This window comes from Musca domestica, unplaced genomic scaffold (assembly GCF_030504385.1).
Source record: "Musca domestica strain aabys unplaced genomic scaffold, Musca_domestica.polishedcontigs.V.1.1 33, whole genome shotgun sequence".
In the NCBI taxonomy this organism is placed as follows: Eukaryota; Metazoa; Arthropoda; class Insecta; order Diptera; family Muscidae; genus Musca; species Musca domestica.
In genome coordinates this window covers 3,443,775-3,471,646 of record NW_026712312.1, presented here as the reverse complement: position 1 = coordinate 3,471,646, position 27,872 = coordinate 3,443,775, and the positions used below count along the sequence as shown (strand labels likewise).

The window sequence follows — 27,872 nt, the reverse complement described above, 5'->3', positions numbered from 1 at the left end:
GACACCAATTTGAGAGAGTTGTGCAAAAATTTGTAAATCTCACGCAGAGCAATCACACACACACACACACACACAGAATTTGAACGTCATCATCATGGACGGAGTTATTCATCGTCGTCGTCAGCATCATCATCGGATCAATGTGATTCGATTGGATGAATTGGTTGGCTGTTTGGTAGATGGCTGTTCATTGGCATTCGGCTATACTTTTTTTTGTTAAAGTAAATGCGAATGAAAAAAAGGCACAGCCGAAATGAAACATCAAACTGGTAATGAATTAATCATTTAGTTACTCCACATATATCTTTCTGTGGAATTTGTGCTGTGCAGTGATAAAGAAAAATTCCGTTGAAATTTAGGTCAGAGGTCAGATAAATGAGGCGCAGTATTTTAAGTGACGGAAAGCCATAATCTTTAAAGGGAACGATGGAAAACTTTGAAAACTGCAATTGTCTGTGTGGATATATTAGTCTGTATGGATATATTGCGGAGTGCAAAGTTTTGACTAAATCTGATTACAAAAATAGTAAAAATGAGTGGATGACTGATTTATAGACGTCCAGACGAAAAGACTGAAGCTAAAATCTTGAAATTTTGGGGGTGAGGATCAATCTTGGTCCGAAGTTCTCAGATAAGGCTGAGTTTTAAAAAATTCCTACTCGAACCGCACGAAAAGTACAAAAAGGTGATAAATATGGTTCCCTTTGTATTTGACGAACCAGTAGAACTCGTAGAACATTAGAACTCTTAAATTTGGAATATTGGTCACAAATGGTTTTTGGAAATTCGCACGGTAAGTGTACGAAAAGTACTTTTATACTGAAATGTACTATATTTGGTACCATTTCGTATCATGTGAACGGTTAGAGGTAAAAAATTTTAAATTAAGAATGGAAATCAAGATTGAGGAGTATAGTCGATGTAAGGAGGTAGTTTTGGAAGTGTGTACTCATGTATACGAAAAGTACTAAATTTGGTACAATTCGCATTTGGAGGAACGGAGAATCCTGAAATTTGAAATTAACATTACTGGTGGAGTGTAAGGTTTTCATATGGAGGTGGTTTTCGAAATTAGTACCTATGTGCCGAAAAGTACTAAATAGAAATAAATTTGGTACAATTTCGATTTGGGTGAACAGGTTCTGAAATATGAAAATAGGATTACTATTGCTTTGTAGGACTGATGCATGTACTTGGTTTGGAAATTCGTACTTATGTGTGCTAAATGGTACTAAATTTGGTACAATTTTAGTTTTGGGGGAACCGATAGAGTAGGAATCCCGAAATTTGGAAATAAAATTACAGTTTAGTTGTAAAAAGGTTTGGAAATTCCTTATGTGAAACTTGTACTAAACTTGGTACAATTTGAATTTGGGCCATCCTATAGGGGTGGAGTCCTGAAATTTGGATTTCTATGGGAGTGTAGGATTGAGGTATGTAGAAAACCTTGGAAATTCGTACCCATGTGTACTAAACGGTGCTAGATTTGGTACAATTTGGTGTTGGGTAAACGAATGGGGCTGAACTCCTTAAATTAGAAAATAATATTTCTATAAGATTTGTATGGAGCAGGTTGTTGTGGAGATTGTGGGATTACTAAATGGTAATAAATTTTGTACAAAGTGGATTTGTGTGAGCCGATATGGTTGGAATCCGGAAAATTAGAACTATGATTACAGTTGAAGGTTAGGTTCGGGGCATGTACTATATGGTACATAATTTGGTATAATTTGCATAAGGGTTAACCAATAGTGCTGTAATCCGGAAATTTGATATTAAGATTACTGTTGGAGAATATTATACTCCAAGAATAATCTTAATCTTCGTACTAAATGGTACTAAACTGGGTACAAATTGGATTTAGGTGAAGCTATAGAGCTGGAGTCCTGAAATAGAGAATTATTTTTGGATATAATTACAGGCTGACTGATTCATATGTCGGGGTCTCTGCTGTTGGGTCGGGTTAAGACGAAGAGTTGGACACAGAAATGCGTTCAGCAAGCTTACGAAAGGTACTTTATGGTAAAAATTGATATTTCGGATACTGCTTGAAATCTAAAAATTGGAATTAGGATGTAGGGTTGAGATTTGGAGGAGGTTTTGGAAAAACGTGCTAAAAAGTACTATATTGTACGAAATTTGGTATTTGGGTATAGAATTGAGTTGGATGTTTGAAATTCGCCATTAGGATCACTATTATGTACTTTGGTTGTTACATGGCGGGGAATTTGGAAATTCGTACTAAAAAGTACAAAAATAACTAAATAGTAGAAACTTTGGTAATTGGGGAAGGAATAGAGTGGGGAACTTGAAATTTAGAGTGAGAGTCTTTGATGTTGTGTAGGATAGACAAAATAAAGATTTTTTCAGAAATTCGAACAACAAGTGTGCCAAAAATACTAAAATCCACTAAATTTGGTGCCATTTGAAATTATGTGAACGGATAATGGTAAAAATTAAAAATTAGTATGAGGAACCATTTCTGCTGATGTTCTTGTTTTCTTCCGTCCACTTCCTTGACGTCGGGCTACGTTACCACTATCACTGTAACGAAGTTGTGGACATTTGCTAGTTTTTTTAAAAATTCTATTTTAGATCCTAGTCTAAACGATGTGCGAAATTTCAATCAAAACCGACTCCCCTATGGTTTATACATGAAGGAGATATGAGAAAAAGTGTACTGTTTTGATATGAATATCTACGAATCCAATCTAAGTTTAACAACAAATTTTGAAGTATAATACTTGTATCTAGTCGGAAAATTATTTCGATAGGTAGATGGAATGACATGGTTCGATCGTCTTCCCAATAACGATTTCGTCTAAAGAGACATGTGGTATAAAAACCATTATTTAAATGAGGCATATTTCGGTCATATCAAATATGAAACCATAAGGAAGAGACCTTAAATATTGAACGTGTTTTTATAAAATTAAAATTTTCATTAAATCCTAAACTCTAATTTATTTGTTTATTTCTCCTTTTCACAAATTTGTATTATTCCAAATTGGTAAACAAAATTGTCATCCGCTCTTTAAATATTGAATACTAATATAATTTCCGATATTAAATCACACAATTTTGTTTGGTAAAAATCATGGAAAATTAGGCAATTTTGTGGTCACTCAAAATTAAATTCCACCGAAAAATAATTTTAAACAAGGACGCGGCAACACACACACAAATATGCATCCACACACATATGTACATGCATACAAACATTAGATATTCCATTAAAATCAGAACGTCGGACGACCACAATTATTGACCATTTACTTTACCACTTGGACATTTGTAAACTAAATTTAGCATTTAAGAGCGTGTTGTTGTGGTGGTGCAACAAAAATAACAACGTAATATGAAATGAAAATAATTTTAGCTAAAAATATATTTGCACATATGTTGCTCACACTCACACACACACAAAATAACGTCATCATCTGTACTCACATACATATGCTATAAACATTCAGTTAAATTAGTCGAAATGTAATTGATAATTCGAGATTTGCCAATTGCAAAATTGTAAATATTTTCATTTGAATGTGCAATCATCATGAGAGAGGGACAGAGGGAGGGGAGATGAATTTTCCAAAAAGGTATACTCTTTCAAAGCTGCTACTAATACCAGCTATACAATTGCTGATGCTACTGCTGTTTGGGGGCTTTTGTTAGCTGTCCTTTGCCAACCTAATAATATTCTCTGAATATTCACTGAGCCGTAATGAATGAATATTGCAGTTGTAATTTTTCCGAATATTCACCAAAGGGAGAGTAAATTAAAACATATTGTTCATGTAATCATCATCAGCATCATCATCAGCATCATGGTCAATATCATCATCATCATTACTGTTGACCAACTAAATATTTTATTTATATGAGTATGGCCGATGATTATGTTGTTATTTTGCTTTTTTTATTTTTCAAGTGAATTAGTTTTTGGAAATTTTATAGACAACAACGGAATGCTAATTAGATTTGTCTAGAATATCTATAGTTAATAAAATAGGATAAATTCTAAAAGAATTGGTCTTTGGTGGGCCTTCTATACTGTGTGAGATGATAAAACTGCAACCAACTTCAGACTGCTGTCATTTCTAAGCCACTTGTCCAACAGCGGTGAACATTTTTTCAGGTACAGCTCATTATATTGTTTAAAAGTGTTCAAAAGCATATTGGTGAGAATTTTCCGGAAAAAAAGTTATTCGTGATGGAATTCATGCGTGATAGTGTGATTTTTTCATATTTGGCTGGAAAACCACAAGTGGGTATCGTTAGAGCATTCCAGCATTTAAATGTGAATAAATTGTTTGTGTCTCGTACCATCGCTCATTACCGAGATACTGGTAGCGTAGTCTGACGTCAAGGAAGTGGACGGAAGAAAAAAGGAACATCAGTAGACATGGTTCGAAATGTAAAGAAGGGACTTGATCGAAACCGGTATCGCTGTGGCCAAATAAGGGCCGTGAGCTGAACACATGGCAATATTCCATTTGGCAAATATTGAAAAATGAGCTCGGAGTAAAGCCATTGAAATTCCAACAAGTAAAAGAGCTGTAAGTTCGGCCTAGCCGAACTTTGAATACCCTCCACCGTTTGTAACGGATTTGGCAATTCTCACAAACAATAGAATCCGTTAAAAATTCTGTTAAAATCTTAAAAATACCGAATGTAGCTGTTACACTAGAGCCTATACGACGACATGGACCTGCATAAGCCATTACAATATTCAAATGCAAAAATTAAAAAAAAAAAAAAAAATCTGTGGATAATGTAGCTAAAATCATCAAAATACGGAACATCGGGAGGTACGGTTATATGGGGGCTATACGAAGACGTGGTCCTGTACAGACAATTTTCTGTCTTAGGCTGTAGTATCCATTACGAACTTCAAATGCCAAAATTTAAAGAATTCCGGAGAGTAATGTCGCTAAAATCAACTAAGTATCGAATATCGGGAGGTACCGTTATATCGGGGCTATACGAAGACGCGGACCTATATGCCCCATATTCAATACCAAAAGTCCTGCAGATAATATCAAAAGTCCTGAGTATAATTTTATCAATCTACTTCAATTCGTTCGGAAGCTAGAGTGATTTCCACAGATGGACAGACGGACGGACATCGCCAAATCGACATAGAATTGTATGCTGATCAAGAAATTATATTCTTTGTGGGGCCTAGTATACTTCGAGGTGTTACAAACGGAATGACAAACCTAATATACCCTCTATGCTATGGTGGAGGGTATGTTAAGTACAAGAACTTACACCGCAACAGAAAGAAAATAGACTCAAAGAGCTTCGCTTGGCCGAAAGTGGTTTACTGCCGAATTTGGTCTTTTCCGATTAGAAATAATTCGTTGTCCAGCAGTTTGTAAACAAACAAAATGATCGTGTTTACTTGCCAAAGAGGTCAGCTGAAAATGTGCACCTTCGGTTGGCTACCGGAATTCAAGCGCCGGCCATGGTGATGGTGTGGGCCGCCATAACAGCTTATGGCTGTTCGCTCTCCGCTCGTATTAATCGACCGTGGCATCAGAAAATATGCGAAAATATCCTGGAGGGTGTATAAAGCCTTCAGCACGCAACATTGGCCGCAGACCTTGGACATTCCAACAGGACTCAGTACCATCGCACTCAGCAAAGTCCACCCAAAAATGGTTACAAAATGAGGTTTCCAGCACACAATGGCCACCAAAATCTCCGGATACCAATCCGTTGGACTATTGTGTCTGTAGTATTTTGGAAAACAAGGTTGGCACTAAAAAATACCAAAATGTCAAGCGCTTCGCCGAAAATGGGCCAAAATACAACAGAGCAATATTCGGGCAGCGTGTGACGGTTTCATTGGCCGTTTGAAGACCATAATTCGTGCCAAGAGTGACCAATTCGAACAAATCTAAGCTTATTGTAAAACTTTATGCTATTTCCGACCTTTTTTGTTTTTATTTAATAAAATTTAAAAAAACATGAAAATTATAGCGTTTGACTTTGTTGCAGATTATTTTATCTCACCTTGTATTTCGCAACATTCAGGATATAGCTTTGAAAATGGATAAAAATCTTTGGATGACATCCAGAGTCATTGGTACAGAAAATAGTTTTCATTGGCCTACTTTATGGAATAGCTGAAATTTAAGAATAACTCCGATTTCATGTATTTTTTACGTTTTTGTCATGTTTTCCATTTAATTTCATGACATTTTGTCATTTTGGGTTTCGTATTATAAATAAACTCTATTTACAAAAAATATGTCCACATTTTCTTATGGCTGTAATATACTGGTACCCATGATTTTAGTTATGTAAGGTTCTTGACTGCATTTTCCATTAATTTTTGTTTAAGAAAAAAATTAAAAATCCCCTATTTGTGGTTTTGGAGTTTTTGCAAAATATCGAAAAATATAAGGTTTAGTATTTTTATTGAAAAATATTGAGCAATTATTAAATTTTTGCGATTTTTACCAAAAAGTCTTTGAATAATCCACGATCCTAGGTCAATGATTTTTAAAAACATTCTATAAAAATGCCACCATTTTTAGCCATGAAATCTTAATATATTTATTTTTTTTAAGTATATATGTATGTGTTACTGGGATGTGGAATTTTATAAAATTTTTTTATTCAAAAATTGTTTCCTTTGGTTTCAAGTATCTAAGCGGCAGCCGTTTAGGAAGTCGTTTCTTGTAACTAAGTATGTTGAACAAAAATATAAAGACTTTTTTGGAGCTGCGTTGTTGCATTTACCCGCCTTAAACAAGGCATAGTTTTTTTCGTGCAAAAATCCGACCGGGAACAAATGGAAAATCGAAATTTTATTAAAAATTATAATTCATTATTTAATTTTTAGTTGCAGAAATATACTTAATTTCCCTAAAATGAAGGTGAACAGACCTATACATTGGATTTTATATTCAATTAAGAAATTACAAAATATTTCCATTTATATTGAACGAGTTTTCCAATTAACATTCTTCCATATGACACTGCCATTTAAAAAACCTCCAAAAAATATTTTTATTAAATTGCCGGGATTAAGAAAATATGTCCCCATGTGATTTAATGCCTTGCAATTTATGTGTTTTAACAACACTGTCATTTTTAATAAATTTCCGCTTTTATGTTATCACAACGAACAGATAAGCAGCTTAAATGTCAGGCATTTCACAAAAAAAGAAGAAACGGAAAAAATTTCAATGCAGTTTTCCAGTATGACAAAAACACACACACACACACTCATGAGAAGAATAAAAACATTTAACACTTCCAGTAAAATTGGAATAAATATTCAATCAAGAAGCACAGAAAAAATGTTCGCTGTCGTTGTGAAATACCAAACTTCGTCCTTGCGCCTCTGTTAGCCGTCATGCCAGCCAGCTATCACTTTTGACTTATGTGTGAAAAACGCAATTTTTCCATGACATGCCATATTTATTTATTTATGTTTCGTTGCAAGCTGTGACGCTATCTGGAGGGGAAAAACGGCATTCCATTTCTTGTGAAAATTCCACCACCGGTCATATTTGTATGCGTGTCTGTGCGGATTTTGCTTTTTTTGTTGTTAGTCTTCGTTGCTGTTAAACACATAATTAATTGAATTAATTGACTTTGCCAGCAATTAATCGTTAAAAATTATACCCAACAACAACAACAACTAGCATTGAAAGCATAAAACATCACTGACAGCTGGCTTGAATAATGACCAGGCCAGCACATATACGATTAATCATCAATTGCAAGGCAACAGCCAAAACAGATGCTCCAATTGGCGTAAAGAAGCAATGATCAATGGCATCAATGTCGATTAAAATCTGTGCAACAAGAATTTTGATAAATGAAAATTGATTTCAATTTTTCCTCCAAAGTTAATATTGAGTGATGGGTTAATTGTTTAATTTCAATAAGAAAGAACAATATTTAAATGGCCAAATTTGTTTGGGCCATTTTTAATTGGAATTATTTGAAATCCTATCTTGAGTTCGGAGAGGGGCAATATTGGTCTACTCCTGCTGGTATCACCCCATGAAGAGTCAAATTTTTTTTAATAATTATAACTCCTATAAGATGTGAAATAAAATACTGATTCTCTTCAAATTTCCTCACATCTCAATATTGCTACCAACACAAGATCTAGTAGTGCCTCTTCCACAACGGGTCAAAAAGCACTATGCATTTTTACATCCAAATATTTTTGATTATGAAAGTAGAACTAAAAAAAAAGAAACGTATCTAGGCATTTTGAGAGTTTGCATCGAAAAATTATCTAAACGGAGGGAAAGTTCTCCCTCTTCCACACTTTTAAAAATTTTCGGATTAAGATTCCTCAAAACCCGTGCTTTTTTGGCATATAAAGTTTTCATCAATATTGCGGAATTTTTTGGTCGAAGATTTTATCCCTCAAGCAAGTCAACAAAGGGGCCACCTCCCGATATTCGGCATTTTGATTATTTTAAATATGGTTAAACACACCTTTTAAACGATATCGCAGCATATCAAATTATTCCTAGAAGTCTTACCTACCCAAGGGTCTGAGTCAGACCTTAACATCAGGAATTCATATACAGGGTGAGATAAAAAAACTGTAACAAAGTCAAACGCCATAATTTTTAATTTTTTTAATTTTATTGAATGAAAGCAAAATATGTCGGAAATAGCATCAAATTTTAGAATAAGTTTAGATTTGTTCGAATTGGTCACCTTTGGCATGAATTATGGCCTTCCAACGGCCAAAAAACCGTCACACGCTGCCCGAATGTTGCTCTGCGGTATTTTGGCCCATTTCCGGCGAAGCACTTGCTTAAGGTGATTGACACTTTGGCATTTTTTAGTGCCAACCTTGCTTTCCAAACTACTCCAGACACAATAGTCCAACGGATTGGTATCCCGAGATTTTGGTGGTCATTGTGCGCTGGAAATGCAGCGATGAACCTCATATTGTAACCATTCTTGGGTGGCGCGTGCTGAGTGCGAAGGTTGCTTAGTCCTGTTGGAATGTCCAAGGTCAGCGGCCAAAATGTTTGCGTGCCCAAGGCTTTAATACACCCTCCAGAATATTTTCGCGATATTATTCGGCATTTATTCTGATGCCGCGGTCGATATATACGAGCCGAGAGCGACCATCGGCTGTTATGGCGACCCCCACCATCACCATTACCATGTGAGTGTTGAGTTCCGGCGGCCAATCAAAGGTGCACATTTTCAGCTGACCTCTTTGGCAAGTAAACACGAACATTTTGTTTCTTTACAAACTGCTGGACAACGAATGTTTTACCATCGGAGAAAACCAAATTCGGCAGTTCACCAGTTTCGACTAAGCAACTCTTTATCTCTTTTGAGTCTATTTTCTTCCTGTTGCGATGTAAGTTCTTGCCCTTTTTGGAATTTCAATGGCTTTACCCCGATCTGATTTTTCAATATTTGCCGAATGGAATATTGCGATATGTTCAGCTCACCAGCTATTTTTCGGTCATTGCGACGCTGTTTTCGTTCAAGTCGCTTCTTTACTTTTCGAACCAATTTTGCTAATGTTGCTGTTTTCTTCCGTACACTTGCTTGACGTCGGGCTACGCTACCAGTATCACGGTAACGAGTGATGATACGAGACACAAAAGACTTATTGACATTTAAATGCTGGAGTGCTCCAACGATAGTCACTTGTAGTTTTCCAGCCAAATATACGAATATCTTTTTTTCTGGAAAATTCTCTCCAAAATGCTTTTGTACGCTTGTAAACAATATAATGAGCTGCCACTGGAATAATTTTAACAGCTGTCGGACGAGTGGCTTAGAAATGACAGCAGTCTGAAGTTGTTTGCAGTTTTTTCATCTCATCCTGCATGGTGATATTTTTTAAATCGCTAAAGCTCTTAATCTGCATTATATTTCGGGTCTTCTGACCGTTAAATGTTAGATCAGGATGACATACCAGCCTATTTCCCATTTATGGTTAAACGAATTTCCGAGGCATAAATATTAGTACCACAGTTCATATAACCTTATAAAGTAATATCCTGTGGCAAATTTCGGTCATTGCAACAGATTTATGCTCAACGAATTTCCCTTGAAAACAATTCCTTACTAAATAATACGTTCTATTTACTTTTGTTGTTTTCGCTTTTCTGTTAAAGAAAGTGAAAAAAACGCTAGCACGAATGTTTTCTCTTAACAAATAAACAAACAAACATGTTGTACTAAGCAAACTTTGTTCTCAGCATTCGTTCTCAGTAGGCTGCAAGAGAAGTAACAACAACAAAAAACACACATACACACAAACACAATTCGTAGCATAACAAACACTTAACGGTATATTCATCAGCAACATGAATACAAACAACAGCAACAAAAACAATGACAAATCCACAGCAACAGCCTAAACCTTCGGCGCCAAACAGCAGCAGCTGAAAAGGCACAACTGCACAGCCATTGAGCCTAAAACAACAACAGTAGCAGCAGGAGCAACAACAACATTCTCAGAGCAGGGGAAAAAACAACATTCGAAACCTAAACGAAATGAAAATACGATGAGCAGCCATGTTGGCATGGCAAGCAATCCTTCAAGTTGCGGAGCAAAAAACATATAGGATCCGAATGCACACAGCAACGCTTTAAAGCATAACAGCCTAAAACTAAGCATGTCCTGTTGCAGATGCTTTTGTTGTATCTCAACACGATCTCAAGTGAATAAAATCCATTCACTTTGGCTGACGTACACACACACACACACACTCACACACATATACATGCAAAGAGATAACGACCAAATGCCTTCAAGTCAAGGAGGCAAAAAAAGCAGAAAAGCATTTGCTGTTGCATAGAAGGATATAACAAAAACAACAACAAAAAACCTAGAGAGGAGCAACAAAATGAGTTACTCCTGTTTGGCATTCATAACATTCTAGGCTAACAGATGATGAACCACGACTTGAGAAATGAGGTCATGCAGCACAAACTTGAATGGCAAAGAAAAAAAAAAAAAAAAACCGACAACAACTGTTAGTGAGTTGACAAAAGACAGTGGGCCAATGTGGAAAGGTGAAGTGAAGTGGCCAGGGGGATCATGTTAACGATGCCTAATGTTTGCATTGTTGTTGGCACTGAATGGTTGTTGTTATTTTTTCAGCCCCAATGCGTTACTTGCAAATGCGACGCAATTTCGCCAACAAAAACTTCAGACAAAAGGGGAAATAGCCTCAACTGCTTAACTTTGAATTAACTTGAGTAGCAAACAAATGCCTCTCCATTTAGGCCCGCCGCACGCATCTATTTATTCAACAAATATGGCCAAGAGTGCGTGAAGATGAGTAGTTGGGGTAACATTGGTTGACATGAGAAGCTAAGAGGTTACAAAACAAAGAGGTCGTTGTGATGAAGGTGTTAGCTTTTTTGGAAAATGCATGGATTCGAAGCTTCAACAAAGCTTCGAAGCTTTGGCCGGGCCGAACTTTTAATACCCTCCACCTTAGGGTAATGGAAACATTAGAAACAATTATGACCCACAAATACCAATTTTTAGACATATTCGGGAGGTACCGCTATAGAAGGCTATACAAAAAACGTGGACCTATACGTACAATGTTTCGACAAACGGAGCTACAACCCATTATGACCAACAAATACCAATTTTTAGACAAATCCGTGAAAAAATACCGAATATCGGGAGGTGCCTTTGTATGGGGGCTATACCAAAGCGTGGACCTATACATACAATGTTTCGCCACACGAACTAGGAACCACTATGACCTACAAATACCAATTCTCAGATAAATCCGCGAAAAAATGTGACAAAAATCATTAAAATACCGAATATCGGGAGGTACCGCTAAATGGGAGCTACACCAAAACGTGGACTTTACATGCAATGTTTCGCCACCGGAGCTAGAACCCATTATGACCAACAAATACCAATTTTTAGACAAACCTATGAAAAAAATGTGGCAAAAATCATCAAAATACCGAATATCGGGAGGTACCGTTATATGGGGACTATACCAAAACGTGGACCAATATATGTAATTTTCAATACCAACCATCCTAGACACAATACAAATTATTCTGCTAAATTTTGATGTTTTACGTCAAATAATGTGGCCTGTATCGTGATTTCAACAGACAGACGGACATCGTTAAATCGACTTGGAATTTTATGTTGATTATGAATATATATACATTATGGGGTCTATGACGAATATTTAGACATGTTACAGACGGAATGACAAAGTTAATAAATAAATTTCCTAGGTGGAGGGTATAAAAAGGGCATGGTTTCAGGGATACCATTTTGTGTATTATGCAGAAAAATCGTAAATTTTGATGGCAATCCTTAAGAATGAACATTTCAGCCAATCAGATTCCGAGAATATTGGTATAGTATAAAGTTTTTGAAGAGAACGTCATTCGTCATAATTTCTGCTATCAATAAACCCACATACGGGCGACTGTGTGGAAGTTTCTGCAACATGTAGAACTCTGTGATTTCTTAGTTGAAAATGTGCTTTCCTTGCAATATTTTGTTATGGTGATTTTTGGGAAAGGCAAGAGCTTATTGTGATTCTCGTTCATTTGTGAATGCTTGACACATGCTTTTTACAAAGGTGTCATATGAAAAAGCTGAAAAAGCCAAGTGATCTTTTCCTTCGCCGGGATCAAATAATGATATTCGTGGCAATAGCAACGCTCTTAGTTTTGTTTTTAAAAAACATTGCTCTCTGTAATAGAGAGTAATATATAGTTAAGTCAATGAGGAGAATACTCTAGACTTAAGAAATCAAATATTTAATTTTTAAAACGGATAATTACCTGAAGGGGTGGACTGATCTTTCCCATCTCCATACTCTATCTAAGAGTCGTAAAATTATTCCTATGTGTCAGAGTTGGACTAAATCGTATAATCGACTCGAGAGTATCAGAAACACCTGCCGAACAAACCGACTGGTGGATGGACATGGCTCCATGTGTTCTGAAGCTGATTGCAGCCAAAACCGAACTGGGGTGAGGTATATTTTGATGAGGCACATTTTGGCCGTATTAATTGATAAGGTGCCATTAAGCTTAAGGGCGGAAATATTCGCAATGCTGAATCAGAACATCTTTAAAAATGTTATTGGTCTTTTGATAAATTCCTCAAAAAACCCACAATTAAAGACTAAAAATCCTATAGAATGAGGTTAAAAGTAAACAGTTGATAGAAATTGGCCTTCAGACAAAGTTCATTCATTTAAACATATTTTAATTTCCGTTAAGATGATGCAAACTCTTGATAACTCGTGGCTGAAGTTCCGAAGGACTTATCCAATATTGTCTATTTCGTATTTGTTAGAAATATTGAAAGGTGACAAATTTAGACAATATCAACTACTTTATTCGCTTTCTATAAGATAATTTTTGAAAAATGTGAGGTAGCAGATATAGTGGACCGAAGTATTTCGCTTCATCTAATACTGATACAAATGTTTGGGATGTGCCAAATTTCAAAAAATTCGAGCATTTGTAAATGATTTTGACAATTTTTGCCAATTTTTTTGGCGAAAAGGAAAAAATCTAAAAAAATCGCCAATAAAAATGTGAATATCCTTTTTTAAATTTTGTGATATTTTTTTTTTTAATTTTTTTTTTTTTTTGAAGATTTTCGCAAAATATTTAGGATTCGAAATTGAACAAAATTTTGCCATTATCCTCATATTCAAATTTTTCTAATATATTATAGTACTGTACGTGCTTCTATACCGTTTGCTTACCTAAAATGTAAACATTTTGTGGGGAAGGTTCGAGAAAATTGGACCGATTAATTGCATATTCAAATCAGTTCCCTGGTTGAGAGCAATAGTTAGCTTTATCAAGTTTTCAAAAAAATCTGTGACTTGTGTTGCAAGTTATGAGAGATATAAATATTGAAAATGGTAACCCCTTGTGAGGGATGTACCCCTTGTGAGGGATGTGTCTAAGTGAATCCGTTCTTGGTAGATTAGTAGAAATATTTAGAATTGCTAAATTTGAAGACTATCTGAATCTTATTTCACATTACATAAGATTTATAATTATTCCAAAATTTCACCCTTTGTGGGAGAAGTAATATTGTCAATTTTCGCAGCTGACCTAGCACTGATAAAAATGTTAGGACTTGTTAGGTTTGGATGATTCTTTCTTCGTCTATAAGGTAAAATATTTTATGTGCAAATATTATTACAATCTACCAAGTTTGGTTCAAATCGGTACTCCCTTCGAGAATTATCGTGCGCAACAGCCAACCAGACAGATGGACTCACCATAAACCAACTCTAACAGCCTGTTTTTGTAACAAAAAAATTACTTTCACTCGAAACGTTCGTATGTAAACGGCCTTGTTCCAAAGAGACCCGTTATTTCGATCAGGCCATCTTTAAAAAAGATGAAGCTCATTTTTTAAAAATTCCAAATTATCGGTATAGAAAAATAATAGAAACAATTCAGGATAAGAAAAATATTCCTTAAAAATTCAAATGCCACGATTTTTCGCGGCACAGACCTCTTGAAAAATGACAACAAATCCATGAATGTTGACATCAATCCCTCTGAAAAAAAAACATTCTTCATAATCCACTATTATGCTTCTGATATTTTTTATACAAATATTCTTCTAAATTCTGGTGCCTCTTCAGATATACAGACATAAACGATAATTGGTTTGACCATCCTTTTCAAAGGTGTTCTGTAAAAATCGAAGGAAAATAATCGTTTATCTGCTAGGAAAATATTCTTTAAAATTCCTTAGGCGCATGGAAGGCCTTTTGAAGGGCTTCTGAGTATGGACGACCCTTTGAGAGTCTCATTTTGTGTATAGAAGACTTGTTTAAAGTCTTCTGAATATTGAAGATCCTTTGAAGGTATTTTGTGTATAGAATACCCCTATAGCAGGCTTTTGAAGATCGTGGGTGTATAGAACACCCTTTGAGTGGTTTCTCTGTGTATAAGACCCTTTGGAAGTCTTCTCTGTATAGAAGACACTTTGAATGGATTTTGAAAGGTGTTATATCCCTTAGACGACTTTTAGAACTATGCGAGGAGTGTGCGATGAATAATCGTAGAAATTAAAAATAATTTAAGAAATCCGAGTTCTTTACAAGTTTTTATAGCTAGAAAAGAGTAAAGTTTTGAAATTCCACTTGAAAGTGGAGATATAGCAGAGCCAGAGTCAGAGGTACCTCCAAAAATTTAGATGTGTATCCTTTGATCGGTTATAGATACACAAATAAAAATCTTTAATTTGTTATGCCCTCCACTATTCTATTAGCTTTGTCATTCCGTTTGTAACTCCTCGAAATATTCATGATAGACCCTACACAGTATATACATTCCGAATCAGCGTAAAATTCTCAGACGGATTAGCGATGTCTTTCGAACGAATTGAGATAAAAGGCTATAATTTTGCATTTGCAGGCAGGTTACGTTTTCGTATAGCCCCAATATATCGATACCTCCCGATATTCGATATTTTCACGATTTTTGCGACATTATTCACCAGAATCGTATCAAATTTCATATTTGAAGTTCGTAGTGGGTACCACAGCATGTGACAAAAATGTTTGTATGCAGGTCTACGTCTTTGTATAGCCCCATGTAACGGTAACTCCCGATATTCGATATTTTAATGATTGTTGCGACATTCACCGGAATTGTTACAAATTTCGTATTTAAAATTCCTTCCAAATAGAGGACTGCGGCTCTGCTGGTCTTTTAAAAAAATTATTGATTTAAAAATATTCCTCAAAAATCCACGATCTGTTACTTAGTTGGAAAATATTCCTAAAAATTCAGAATAATTGCTTTCAAAATACTCTATAAACATCCACCATTTGAGGTCAGGTTGCATTTAATTATTAAATGATCTTATTCAATGTTGGCTATCCTCTAAAGTTTTTATGTAATATTTTAAATCTTTGGCAGAATCCCACCTAAAATATTGTTGTTGCATTTATTTATTAAATGATCTTATTCAATGTTGGCTATCCTCTATAGTTTTTATGTAATATTTTAAATCTATGGCAGAATTCCACCTAAAATATTGTTGCGAGCTTTCACAGGCAGTTGAAAAAAATATTCTTTGTTGGACTTATATTCTGCGTAGATTTCTGTTAAACTTTTTGTTCCTTTATAACCAAAATTGTACAGTTGCAACAATTCTTAAGAACCGTTCTCCTTGATTCATAATCCTTTAAAGGGCATTTGCAATATTCCTTCCTTGCATTATTTCCAATTTACTTTTGCATAAACTAGACTTTAATTTTCCGTATTATTGTTATATTCTTCTATTGCCCAGCTCGCCTGCTGCCTGGATGGCTGCTGCCTAAAGGCTAACGGCATAAATCCTCAAAAAAAAAAAAAATGAAATCGAAATCTACAAAGCGTTAATAACAATAATAACAAGAACAACAATCAACTGGCAATTGCATTTTTGGCCATTACGAAACATTGCTGCTATCTGCAGCAATTTTTGCTATGCATGTCTGCCTGATTGTCTGGCTGGCCGCCCGTTTGGCATTCTCCCTCTCTGCCATTTTTCTCTCTGCATTTGCATTTACTTTTTCAACAATCATGGACAAATTGTGTGCACGGACCACAACAATACCGCACAATAATGGTTACATGACACAATTCCCTGTCATACAGCCCCGCTCCTCCCTCATTCCCCTCCCTTGTGTCCTTGTGTTTCTTATTACCAAATTTCCTCTCCCCAGAAAATAAAGTTAGCTCATAACAAACTGGTCAGCAACATTGGCTCAAAACCGAATGTTGTAATGCATGAATTGAATGTCTCAAGTTGTGTGTGTGTTCGAGTGCGTGTGTGTGTGAGTGTTTGTGTGTTGTTGGTGGTGGTGTTGCTGATGGTGGTCAATGCGGTATTTCCCATTTTTTTCTGAGTTTTTTTTTTCTTGGCCACAAAATGAAATAAAAATTGTTAAAATAATGCCATGAAATGCAATTCGAAATGCATTAAATTCATTTCATTTTGTAACTCTTTTGTTCGTTTGTTTCCCAACCTCTCCATTCAGGCTTGTTATTGCCTCGGGGTTAGTTAATAGAGTTTTCTTTTTGTATATGCAATCTGAAAAGTTTTTTTATTGTTGTTTTTCTGTATATATAGCAAATTTATTTAATGCAGTTAAATTTGTTTTGAAATTGAATTATAAAAAAATTATTGAATTTATTTTTTGTTGTTTGTTTCCAGGTCATACCCACCAGCTGACGCCTTTTATCCGCCACTGGGAGGCGGCACATTTTGATCGCTCAGATCTACATGCAGCCCATCAAAAGCATATCGAACAGAAACGCCATCGCCGGAAAAGAGACTTAAATGCCGGCGAATATGGACCGGCCCATACAATAAGACTGAACTTTTCTGCTCATGACAGGTAAGTGACCGAACAAGACAGGTATTCAAAATTTCTTCTTTATACAAAAATTGATTGAATTGAAGGATTTGGAAAACAGCTCTAAGAGGGGAAGATCCTTTGGGAGTTTCCAGTACGTAGAAGGCCCTTTGAAGGTCTTTTGGAGAGGTCTTCAGAAAGCTTTTAAAAAAGTGCAGAGGTCCTTCTGTGTGTGACAAGGTCTTCTAGATATGAAAGGCCCTTTGAAGGTCTTCTGGATGTGAGAAACCCTTTGAAAGCATTGGGACAGTTTAGAGGTATTTTCTGTGTGGATCCTTCATTAGCTAAATCCATAAGGCCTTTAGTGAGTCGGACTTAGAAAGCAAAGCACGTTGAGAGACACCAGTGCTTAGAATCGCCTTGAAGGTCTCGTGTGTGTAAGACTCTGGGAAGGTCTTCAAGATATAAAAGGCTGTTGAAGGCCTCTATGTAGATATGTAAGGTCCTTTGAAGGTCTTCGGGATACGGAAGACCCCTTAGAGGTCTTCTTTGTATAGAAAACCTCTAAAGGTCCTTTGTGTATAAGACTCTTTGAAGGTATTCCAGATATGGAAGGCCCTTTGAAGAACCTCTCTGTGTATAGAAGATACTTGGGAAGTTTTCTGACTATAGAATACGCTTTGAAGCTTTTCTCGATAGGAAAGGCCCTTTGAAAGTCTTTGGGATATATAATACAGTTTAGAGGTCTTTTGTGTGTCGATACTTCATCAGCTAAGTGCAGAAGGCCTTTAGTGAGTCCGACTTGGAAATCATGTACTAGAAAGCAAAGCACGTTGAGAGTCACCGGTGCTTAGAATCGCCTTAAAGGTCTTGTGTGTGGAAGACTGTGGGAAGGTCTTCAAGATATTAAATGGCTGCTGAAGGTCTTCTGGATATGGAAGGCCCCATATCCATCTTCTGTATATGGAAACCCCTTTTAAAGGTCCTTTGTGTATAGGACCCTTTGAAGGTATTCTAGATATGGAAGGCCCTTTGAGGGTCTTCTTTGTATAGAAGACTCTTTGGAAGACTTCTGGGTATAGAATACGCTTTGAAGCTTTTCTCGATAGGAAAGGCCTTTTGAAAGTCCTCCGGATGTGAAAGGTCTTTTGGAAAACCATTTGGACCCTAGAAAATCCATTAAAGGTCTTTTGGGTATAGAAGATCCTTTAACGGTATTCTATATATGGAGGGTCCTTTGAAGGTCTTCTATGTATAGAAGATCCTTTGAAAGTCTTTTTTGTATAGAAGACAATTTAAAGTTCTTCTGGGTACGGAAGTCCCTTGAAAGGTCTTCGGGCCATGAAAGTCTCTTTGAAACTAATAGAATCCTTTAAAGGACTTGTGTATATAGAATATCCTTTGAGGGTTCTCTGTGCATAGAAGAGACTTCGAAAGTCTTCTGTGCATAGTTTGAAGTTATTCAGGATATGAGAGGCCCTTTGAAGGTCTTGTGGATTTGGAAGCCCTCATTGGATTCTAGAAACCCCTTTAAACGTGTTCTACATATAGAAAAGCTTTCGAAGGTATTCTAGATATAGAAGGCCCTTTGCAGGTATCCGGGCTTTGAAAGGTTCTTTGGAATACCCTTTAGACCCTAAAAACTCCATTTAAGGACTTCTGTGTATAGATTATAATTTGAAGATATTCCAGATATGGAAGGTCCTTTGAAGAACCTCTATGTAAAGAAGTCCTTTGGAAGATATTCTGTGTAGTAAAGAGCCTCATAAGGTCTCCTAGATATAGAGAACCCTTTCAAGGTCTTCTGTGTGTGGAAGATCATTGGAAAGTTCTTTTAAGACTCTTTGTAGTTCTTCTGTGAAGAGAAGATCCTTTGAAGGTTATTTGTGTATCATTTACAGTATATATAAGATCCTTTGGATATCCTCTTGCATAGATGACCCTTTTGATGGTGATCTGTGCGTAGAAGGCTCTTTGAAAGTCGTCTGGACATGGAAGGCACATCGAACGTTTTCTCTGTATAGAAAACCCTTGGTAGTTTTCTAGATTTAGAAGGCCTTTTAAATGTTCTGTGTACATAAAAGACCTCGTGAAAGTCCTCCGTGTATTACAAGGCACCACGAAACGAAAATTAACGATATCGGCCCACTCCATCAAGTACCTCCCACACAGGGGTTAAAATTTTGAATAATATCAACTCTTATAAAATGTAATGTAAGGGTCCAAGTGTCTTAAAATTACACTCGTCACAATATTTGTATCAACCCAAGGTCTGGTGCGTAGATGGAATATATCGGTCCACTACTTCTGGTACCTCCCCCACAAAGGGTCAAAATTTTGAATATCCATAAATCACATAAAATGCCAAATTAGCATTCGATTTCATTCAGATTTAGTACATATTTCCATCTACACAAGATCTGGTATAAGGTTGGTAGAGATCGGACCATTTCTTCTGGTACCTCCCCCACGTGGAGTTCAAGATTGACAAAATTTAAATTAGTCTTCTTTTTGGAGGTCTTTCATATATAGAAGTTCTTTTAGCCTTTGAAAGGTCTTGCAGCTGTCGAAGCCCTTTAAACTCAGACGGAAATGTTTCTACAGGAGACCTTTGGAATACTTGTATTATATGGGGACCTTTCGAACCATGATATATACACTTAGTACATATTTCCATCTACACAAGATCTGGTATAAGGTTTGTAGAGACCGTACTCCCTCACGTGGAGTTCAAGATTGACAAAATTTAAATTAGTCTTATTTTTGGAGGTCTTTCATATATAGAAGTTCTTTTAGCCTTTGAAAGGTCTTGCAGCTGTCGAAGCCCTTTAAACTCAGACGGACATTTTTCTACAGGAGACCTTTGGAATACTTGTATTATATGGGAACCTTTCGAACTATGGTATAAATGTTTTTCTCACATTAACCCCCAATCTGAAAATCCTTTTCCACATTTTTCCTGCGGAATTACTTCTCAGTCATTCATTACCCTCTTCATATGTCCTCTCTAGCCAAAGATAGCTTGAAATTACCTACCCTTACTACAGTTCATTAAATATTAAAGATGTTAAGCGTATTTTCTTCCTCGATAATTTCGCTATTTATTCGAGCACCAACTATAAGAAGTAATTTTGCAATCGATTCTTCCCTTTCGTATTTGTGAAATAGGTTGAATGGATTTTATTGGAAAAATGGAAAAAAAAAACCCATTCTGATAAAAAATAGGAAAGAGCTCTGCTGCTATCGCACAATGATTTCCTGTATTAAGTCCCTTTTGTACGCAGGCAGACCCGCACACACACACTCCTCTACTTATGGATACACCCAACGAAGACTCATATGTAATCGACAAAGACTAGTACTGTAGGTCCTGGTCATAGAGAAAGTAGAAGTTGCAAGTATTGTATTGAGATTTTACCCGGCCAGAAGTTTGTTACATTGGCAATTGGTTTGACGTTGCTCCTACAAAACGGCTGTACTTATTGCGTTATACGTCCTTTGCCTTTCTTCGTCGTCGTCGTCGTCATCGTCGTCATAACATAAAAGTGAATGGATTTTCATTCTCCGTACATAAGCTTGCTTGTATTGAATTTACCGATGAGAGTTCGCACACACACACGCACACGCGATGCCGCCTAGCTATTGCGATAAGAGTCTTTGGCCATCTATACGAGGAGAATGTAAATGCGTGTGTGTTTGTGTGAAAAAGTGTGAGTTTTGTTATAAATGAATTTTGTACAACATGTGCAACACGACGAACTACATCCGGTGTGTAAAATCACTTGCAATCATACATACATGCACACACAAACACTCATACATACATATCAAGAGCTTTTAGCAACATGCACATGTATGTTTGTTTGTTTGTAAGCCGTTTTATTTTCCACCTAAGTGTATGGGTGTTGTGTCGGGGGTGTAGTAGGTGTGTGTGTCTGTGTTAAAACTCTATTTTATGCCTTTAAGCATTATGAAGTATTTACACTCACTCTCATATGCGAAGTGAACATTGGACACACAATACAAATAGGAGCCATTCTATCCATAACAGCAACAACTACGGTCGGAAAAAAATTGGAATACCAAATGTGGGAATATATTGTGCAGAGTATAAAGCGGTAGGATACGTAACTCTGCTGCATGGTCAGGATATGGCCAGTGTTGCCTTTAGGCAATTTTCAGAAATGCGGTGTTGGGTGGAGAGTCTTAAATTTACCAATTTTCAATGGGTGTATAATCTTTAATGGATTGAGTATTAGTGGTAGAACTCTTTAGACATTTTTTTCATTTTTATAAATTTTTTTAAGAAGAGAAATGTATATGGAACTATCTCGTAATTGCATCTAAAAGGGGAGATAAATGGTGAAATTCAGTTTGGAGTAGAAAAGATGTATAGACTTAGACAATTTAGGAAGCCCCCTCTTTGTATAAAATAAACAGACGGTATTCTTAATTTTATTTGTAGATGCCATGCCTCGATTTAATAATTTTCTAGTAATAGCTGAATTACTTATAATAATAGCCAACAATTTGAAACTATTGCAACTTATTTTAAAGAGTCTTCCGCAGACAGACAGTTCTCAAAAGCCATCTATAGACGATAAGCCTTGAAATTGTCTTCCATAGATATCGGACCTTGAAATGGGTTTTTTTACAGTTTGAAAATCTTCTAAGTTTCTCCCAAAGAAGAATACCAGCAACAACAATCATTCGTCGAATGACTCAATAGGTCAAACTACCAATGGGTGGCAGGCTTATCCGGTGGAGACAACCAACATGTGGGAGTCAATTTAAAAGTCGAAGAGCAGTGTCGATTTTTGAGCTCCTCCTTCACTTTTTACCTTTATTTCGATTTCAATTTAGTTCTTTTTGTAATTTTGCCAACACTTGATAAGATCGGACTTTTGACTGTGGTGGGTAATATTAAAAAAATCAAAACAGGAAACACATTTATCCTGAAAATTGATTACGAAAACTCGAATCTGCGTTTTTTGTCTAAGGCAAAAGTATAATTATGCTTTTCTATGTAAATCAAAACTCGATTAATCGAAAGTTAATTTATATAACCCTAGGTCTTTTTAGGTCTTTTAGAAGACCTCTTGAATGGCTCTGTGTATTGGGTGCCACTTTAAAGCTGGGCTGATATTACATATATTGTAAACAACAGAAAAATCTGATGAAGATACATATATCAAAAATGTATATCTGAACCGATCTGGATAAAATTTTACGAACTGCATCTGATGTCCCGTATCAAATACCATTGTTGTGGAGTGGATATTACGAATGTGAGGGACTTAACTCCCAAATCGGACGAAACATATATGTGGGAGCTATGGCAATATCTGAACAGATTTTCACCAAATTTGATGTAATTGTGTCTAGACTGAAAACGGTCGGATGTGCTAAAATTCAGGACATTTGGACTGATATTGGCCATTTAATGCACAATTTAAATAACTTGAATAAAAAAATAACTTGAAATCGGTTGAAGATATATGTGGGAGCTATACCTAAATCTGAATCGATATTGACAAAATTTGAAACACTTATTTCTGAGCTGCATCTGATACCTGGTACCAAAGATCAGCATATTACGCTTGTGAGGGATTTAAAACCCCCAATCGGATGAAACATATATTTGGGAGCTATAGCTATATCAGAACCGATTTTTACCAAATTATTACTGAATTACCTGTTTCTATGATGAATTCAGTTGGAATAGCCAAAATTTAAGTCATTTGAACTGATAATGGCCATTTGGTGCACAGTTCAATTCAATTCAAATTTATTGAGTCTTCGTTTTTTTATAACCTACACCACAAGGTGGTCAGGGTATTATGTCTTTGTGCATTTGTTTGTAACAGGCAAAAGGAAACGAGATAGACCCATAGTTCTTTCTGATGATCTGCATAAAATCACATTCTGAGTCGATTTATGCATGTCCGTCTGTCCGTCCGCCCGTCTGTCTGTCCATGTATTTTTGTAAACAAAGTACAGTTCGCATTTATTACCCTAACCAGATGCAATTTTGCACATATCATTTTTTGGCCCAAGGACGAACCCTATTGAAATTGGAGATAATCGGTCAGAATTTAGATATAGCTCCCATATATATTTTCGTCCGATTTGCCTTTTATTGTGCACCAAACGTGTAATATCAGCCCGAATAGTATGGAATTTTGCACATACAACCAAATTGGGCCTGAAAGTAAGTATGCCAAATTTGATCGAAATCGGTTCAGATATAGCTCCCATATATATTGTCCTCCGCATCCGTAATATGCATTCTGTAACAACAATGTTTGGGGAAATATGTCAAATGCAGCTCAGAAATACCTTTGGTAGATTTTATCGAGATCGGTTCAGATTTAGATATAGCTCCCATATTTAACTTCGTCCGATTTTCATTTGATTGTGCACCAAACGTCTAATATTTGCCCAAATTGGATGAAATTTGGCACTTACGACCGAAGTGAGTCTAGAAGCTAGTATGTCAAATTTGATGAAGATCGGTCCATATATAGCTATAGCTCCCATATATATTGTTGATCCGATTTGTTATATTTGTTACCCACAGCCGTAATATGCACTCCGTAACAACGATATTCAGGGAAATATATCAAATACAGCTCAGAAATATCTTGGCACATTTTATCGAGATCGATTCCGATTTGGATATAGCTCCCATATATATCTTTATCCGATTTCAAATTAATTGTGTACCAAATGGGCAATACAAGTCCGAATTTAAAAGATACAAATGCTTCGGGTTATTTAGTCTTTTGAACTTTAAATTATAATTATAATCATAGCGTGTATAATTCAATTATCACATAAAAACTTTTAATTGTTATGTGGAGCTCTATTAAATTAGGAAAGTGGTGTAGGGTATCATAAAGCAACCACACCATCCCCCCACCCCGGTTTTAAGACTTTCTTTACTGGTTTTAACACGAAAATGTATAATTTTGAAGTGATGAAAGAATTGCTTAAAACTATAATGTTTTGTTTTAATGACTAAAGTGTAATTTTCAGCGCACTTGGTGCACAATTAATCCCAAATCAGTCGAAGACAAATATGGGACCTTTACTTAAATTTGAACCGATTCTCATCAATTTCAATCAGGTTTGTCCTGGGGCCAAACAAATATTGTTTGGAAAATTTCATCTCAATCGGATAATAAATGCGACCTGCATTTTGTTCCCGAAAATACATGGACAGGTGGACGGACTGACATACATAAATCGATTTAGAAAGTAATTCTATGAAGATCCTTAAACTATTTTGAACTTTTGAGTGAACGAATCTAAAATTCACAGAAATATTGAGATCTTCTGAATTTGGAAAAAATGGTTATCTTGCCGTAGGTGTAGTTGTTACAAGTATGTGTGGGCCCGCATTGTCCACGCCAAATTGTGGTAGAGGATATGATGTATTTATGCCATAAACTGAAGCATATAAAAATGAACTTTATATATTCGGGTATAATCGTAGAGATAGCTTTAGATATTTTTCCACCATGCTATCAATACCCGGTATATTTTTTTTGGCTGATCCTGTTAGAAACCTTTAAATTAAATTTATTCTTCATCGATAAGAATGAATTACCGAAGAAGTGGGTCAATATTGAGAATTTTCCACCCCGATTTTTTGTCTTGATGAAAATATTACGAATTGCAAGGTTTGATCTTTATCAACAACTTTCTCCACTTTATACAGGATATGCTTTATAGAGCGCAGAAATAAACAGACATTTTAGACAGACATCATATGATATGTACCCTCTTAAGACACAAGGCTGAGGGTATAAAAATACGCGTATATATGCAATGTTGTACAAAATTTACGTCGGCATAAACATAAGTCTATGAAATATGAAAGGGAATTTGATGGGTCCAGATTTCCACGAATGTACTGTGTAGATTTTTTCCCAATACCCATATGTTTCTGGCAACGCCATTGTTACAATATTGACTACACCATTTGTAAATAAAAGTATTGAACACACAACAAGGCAATATCAGAAGCTCTAACACATACATACAGAGGGTATTTATGTTTTGTTTTTTTGTTGTTGTTATTTTTTTGGTTCATATGCACATATCCTTTTGATTATTTTTACATGATTCATTGTACGTGTGAGCGTGCGAGTGTTAGTTAAGTGCTGTCGAATGATTTGTATATGGATGTATGTAAAAATATAAAAATATGTTTTTTGTGTGTGACTAGCCTCAACCTCCTCCTCTGCGTTGCTTTGGTAGGTGGGTTCTTCTGTTGTTGGACGATAATAGCTAAAGAACTGCCGTCTACCGGAAATCAATACAAATCCGCAATATTTCCGTTTCTATATGAATTGTATATTAACAACAGGAGGGGTTGTAAAAAGAAAAAGGTGTATAAACAAAAAATTAGCGCGAGGAGGCTCTGCTTGCTGAGGGGGAAATGGAATGGGTCAAAGAATTCCAAATGAAATGACTGTTTTAATTTTTCTCTACGTTCTACAGGCCAATAAAATGCAACTACTAGCCTTCAATCGTTTCTTGAACGTAGAAATACTGGAGTATGGAACAAATCATAAATTTATTAACTTTAATTTATGTGAGTGTGTGCGTGCGTGTGATGCGTTGTAGGTTGTGTTGTGAATGCATGAATTATGAATTATAGCCGTTGGAGAGTGTGTGAGAATGCGTAGATAAGCGGTTCTAAGTGGGATGATAGAAATAAATAGATAGCACTGTGCAACATAAAAAATTTATACAGGAAATCTCCCGCAAATTATGAAAGAAGAGCTAAAAAAATAAAATACGTGTATCGGCATTTTGAAGGTTTATATCGCAATGTTAGCAAAATAGATATGGAAAGTTCCCACCTCCGAAATCCGTGCGTTTTAGGTATATAGTGTATTTAGCAATATTGGAGATAGCAATGGGAGTATTACGTTGGTTAGACATTTTAACCCCCAAGCGATTCAGAAAAAGGGTCTTTTCGTATTTTTTTTAAATAGTGCCTTTTTTTAAATGGCTAAAAACACCTCTTTAATCTTGGTCGTAGTCTTTCAAAATATTCTTCTAATTATTTTTCATAAAACTCTCCTTTAGATACCAGAATACATCAAAAGTCACAATCTTACCTACATTCCAGGAATTCATATACTGGGTGAAATAAAAAAACTGCAAAAAATTAAACGCCGCAGTTTTTACATTTTTTAATTTTAGCAAAAAATGTCGGAAATAGCATCAAATTTTAGAATAAGTTTATATATGTTCGAATTGGTCACCTTTGGCACAAGTTATGGCCTATGAAACCTTCACACGCTGCCCGAATGTTGCTCTGCGGTATTTTGGCCCATTCCCGGCACTATTTTGGCCCATTCGACACTTTGGTATTTTTTAGTGCCAACCATGCTTTTCAAAATACTCCAGACACAATAATCCAACGGATTGGTATCCGGAGATTTTGGTGGTCATTGTGTGCTGGAAATGAAGCAAGATACCTCATTTTGTAACCATTCTTGGGTGGCGCGTGCTGAGTGCGATGGTGCTGAGTCCTGTTGGAATGTCCAAGGTCTACGGCCAAAATGTTTGCGTGCCCAAGGCTTTAATACACCCTCCAGAATATTTTCGCGATAATATTCGGTATTTATTCCGATGCCACGGTCGATTAATACGAGCGGAGAGCGACCGTCGGCTGTTATGGCGGCCAACACCATCACCATGGCCGGCGCATGAGTTCTGATGGCCAACCGAAGGTCACATTTTCAGATAACCTCTTTGTAAACACGATCATTTTGTTTTTTTTACAATCTTCTGGACAGCCACCACCACTTTCGGCCAAGCAAAGCAACTCTTTAGCTCTTTTCGCGTTACCTCGCGTATAGCTTTTTGTCTGGAAAAATCTCACCAAAATGCTTCTGTACGCTTGTACACAATATAATGAGCTGTCACTGGAATAATTTTAACTGCTGTCGGATGAGTGGCTTAGAATTGACAGCAGTCTGAAGTTGGTTGCAGTTTTTTTCATCTTACCCTGTATATTAAAAAGACATCTTATGATTATGACCATAATTCCACTTTTGTATATAAAACCTTCCTAGTTTTGGTGTTTTGAGGGTGTCAGACAGAGTTTCAACTAATTATTATTTATACTACAAAAATTGCTAATAAAAAAACCACCTATGACGTAGGTCTCTGCAGAGTCGTCTCTCTGTTGAAATCACGATAAAGCCTACATTATTTGAAGTAGAGCGTCAAAATTTAGCAAAACAATTTGTATTGTGTTTAATATGGTTGGTATCGAAAATGAGATATATCGGTCCATGTTTTGGTATAGTCCCCATATAACGGTACCTCCCGATATTCGGTATTTTGATGATTTTTGCCGCATTTTTTCATTTGATTTTGTGAAAATTGGTATATTGGTATTTGATTTGTCTGAAAATTGGTATTTGTAAGTCATAACGGGTCCTAGTTCATGTGGCGAAATATTGTATGTATGGATCCACACTTTGTTGTAGCCCCCTA

General features: G+C 36.1%; 1 protein-coding gene across 1 annotated transcript in view; it reads left to right on the top strand.

The window, feature by feature from the left end:
* Nucleotides 1–27,872, top strand: part of LOC101900641 (uncharacterized) — a 489,471-nt gene that overhangs the window by 238,814 nt on the left and 222,785 nt on the right. The window contains exon 3 of the mRNA XM_059125281.1: nt 17,207–17,390. Coding sequence (XP_058981264.1) covers nt 17,207–17,390 — 184 coding nt within the window. The remainder of the gene's footprint in view (nt 1–17,206; nt 17,391–27,872) is intronic.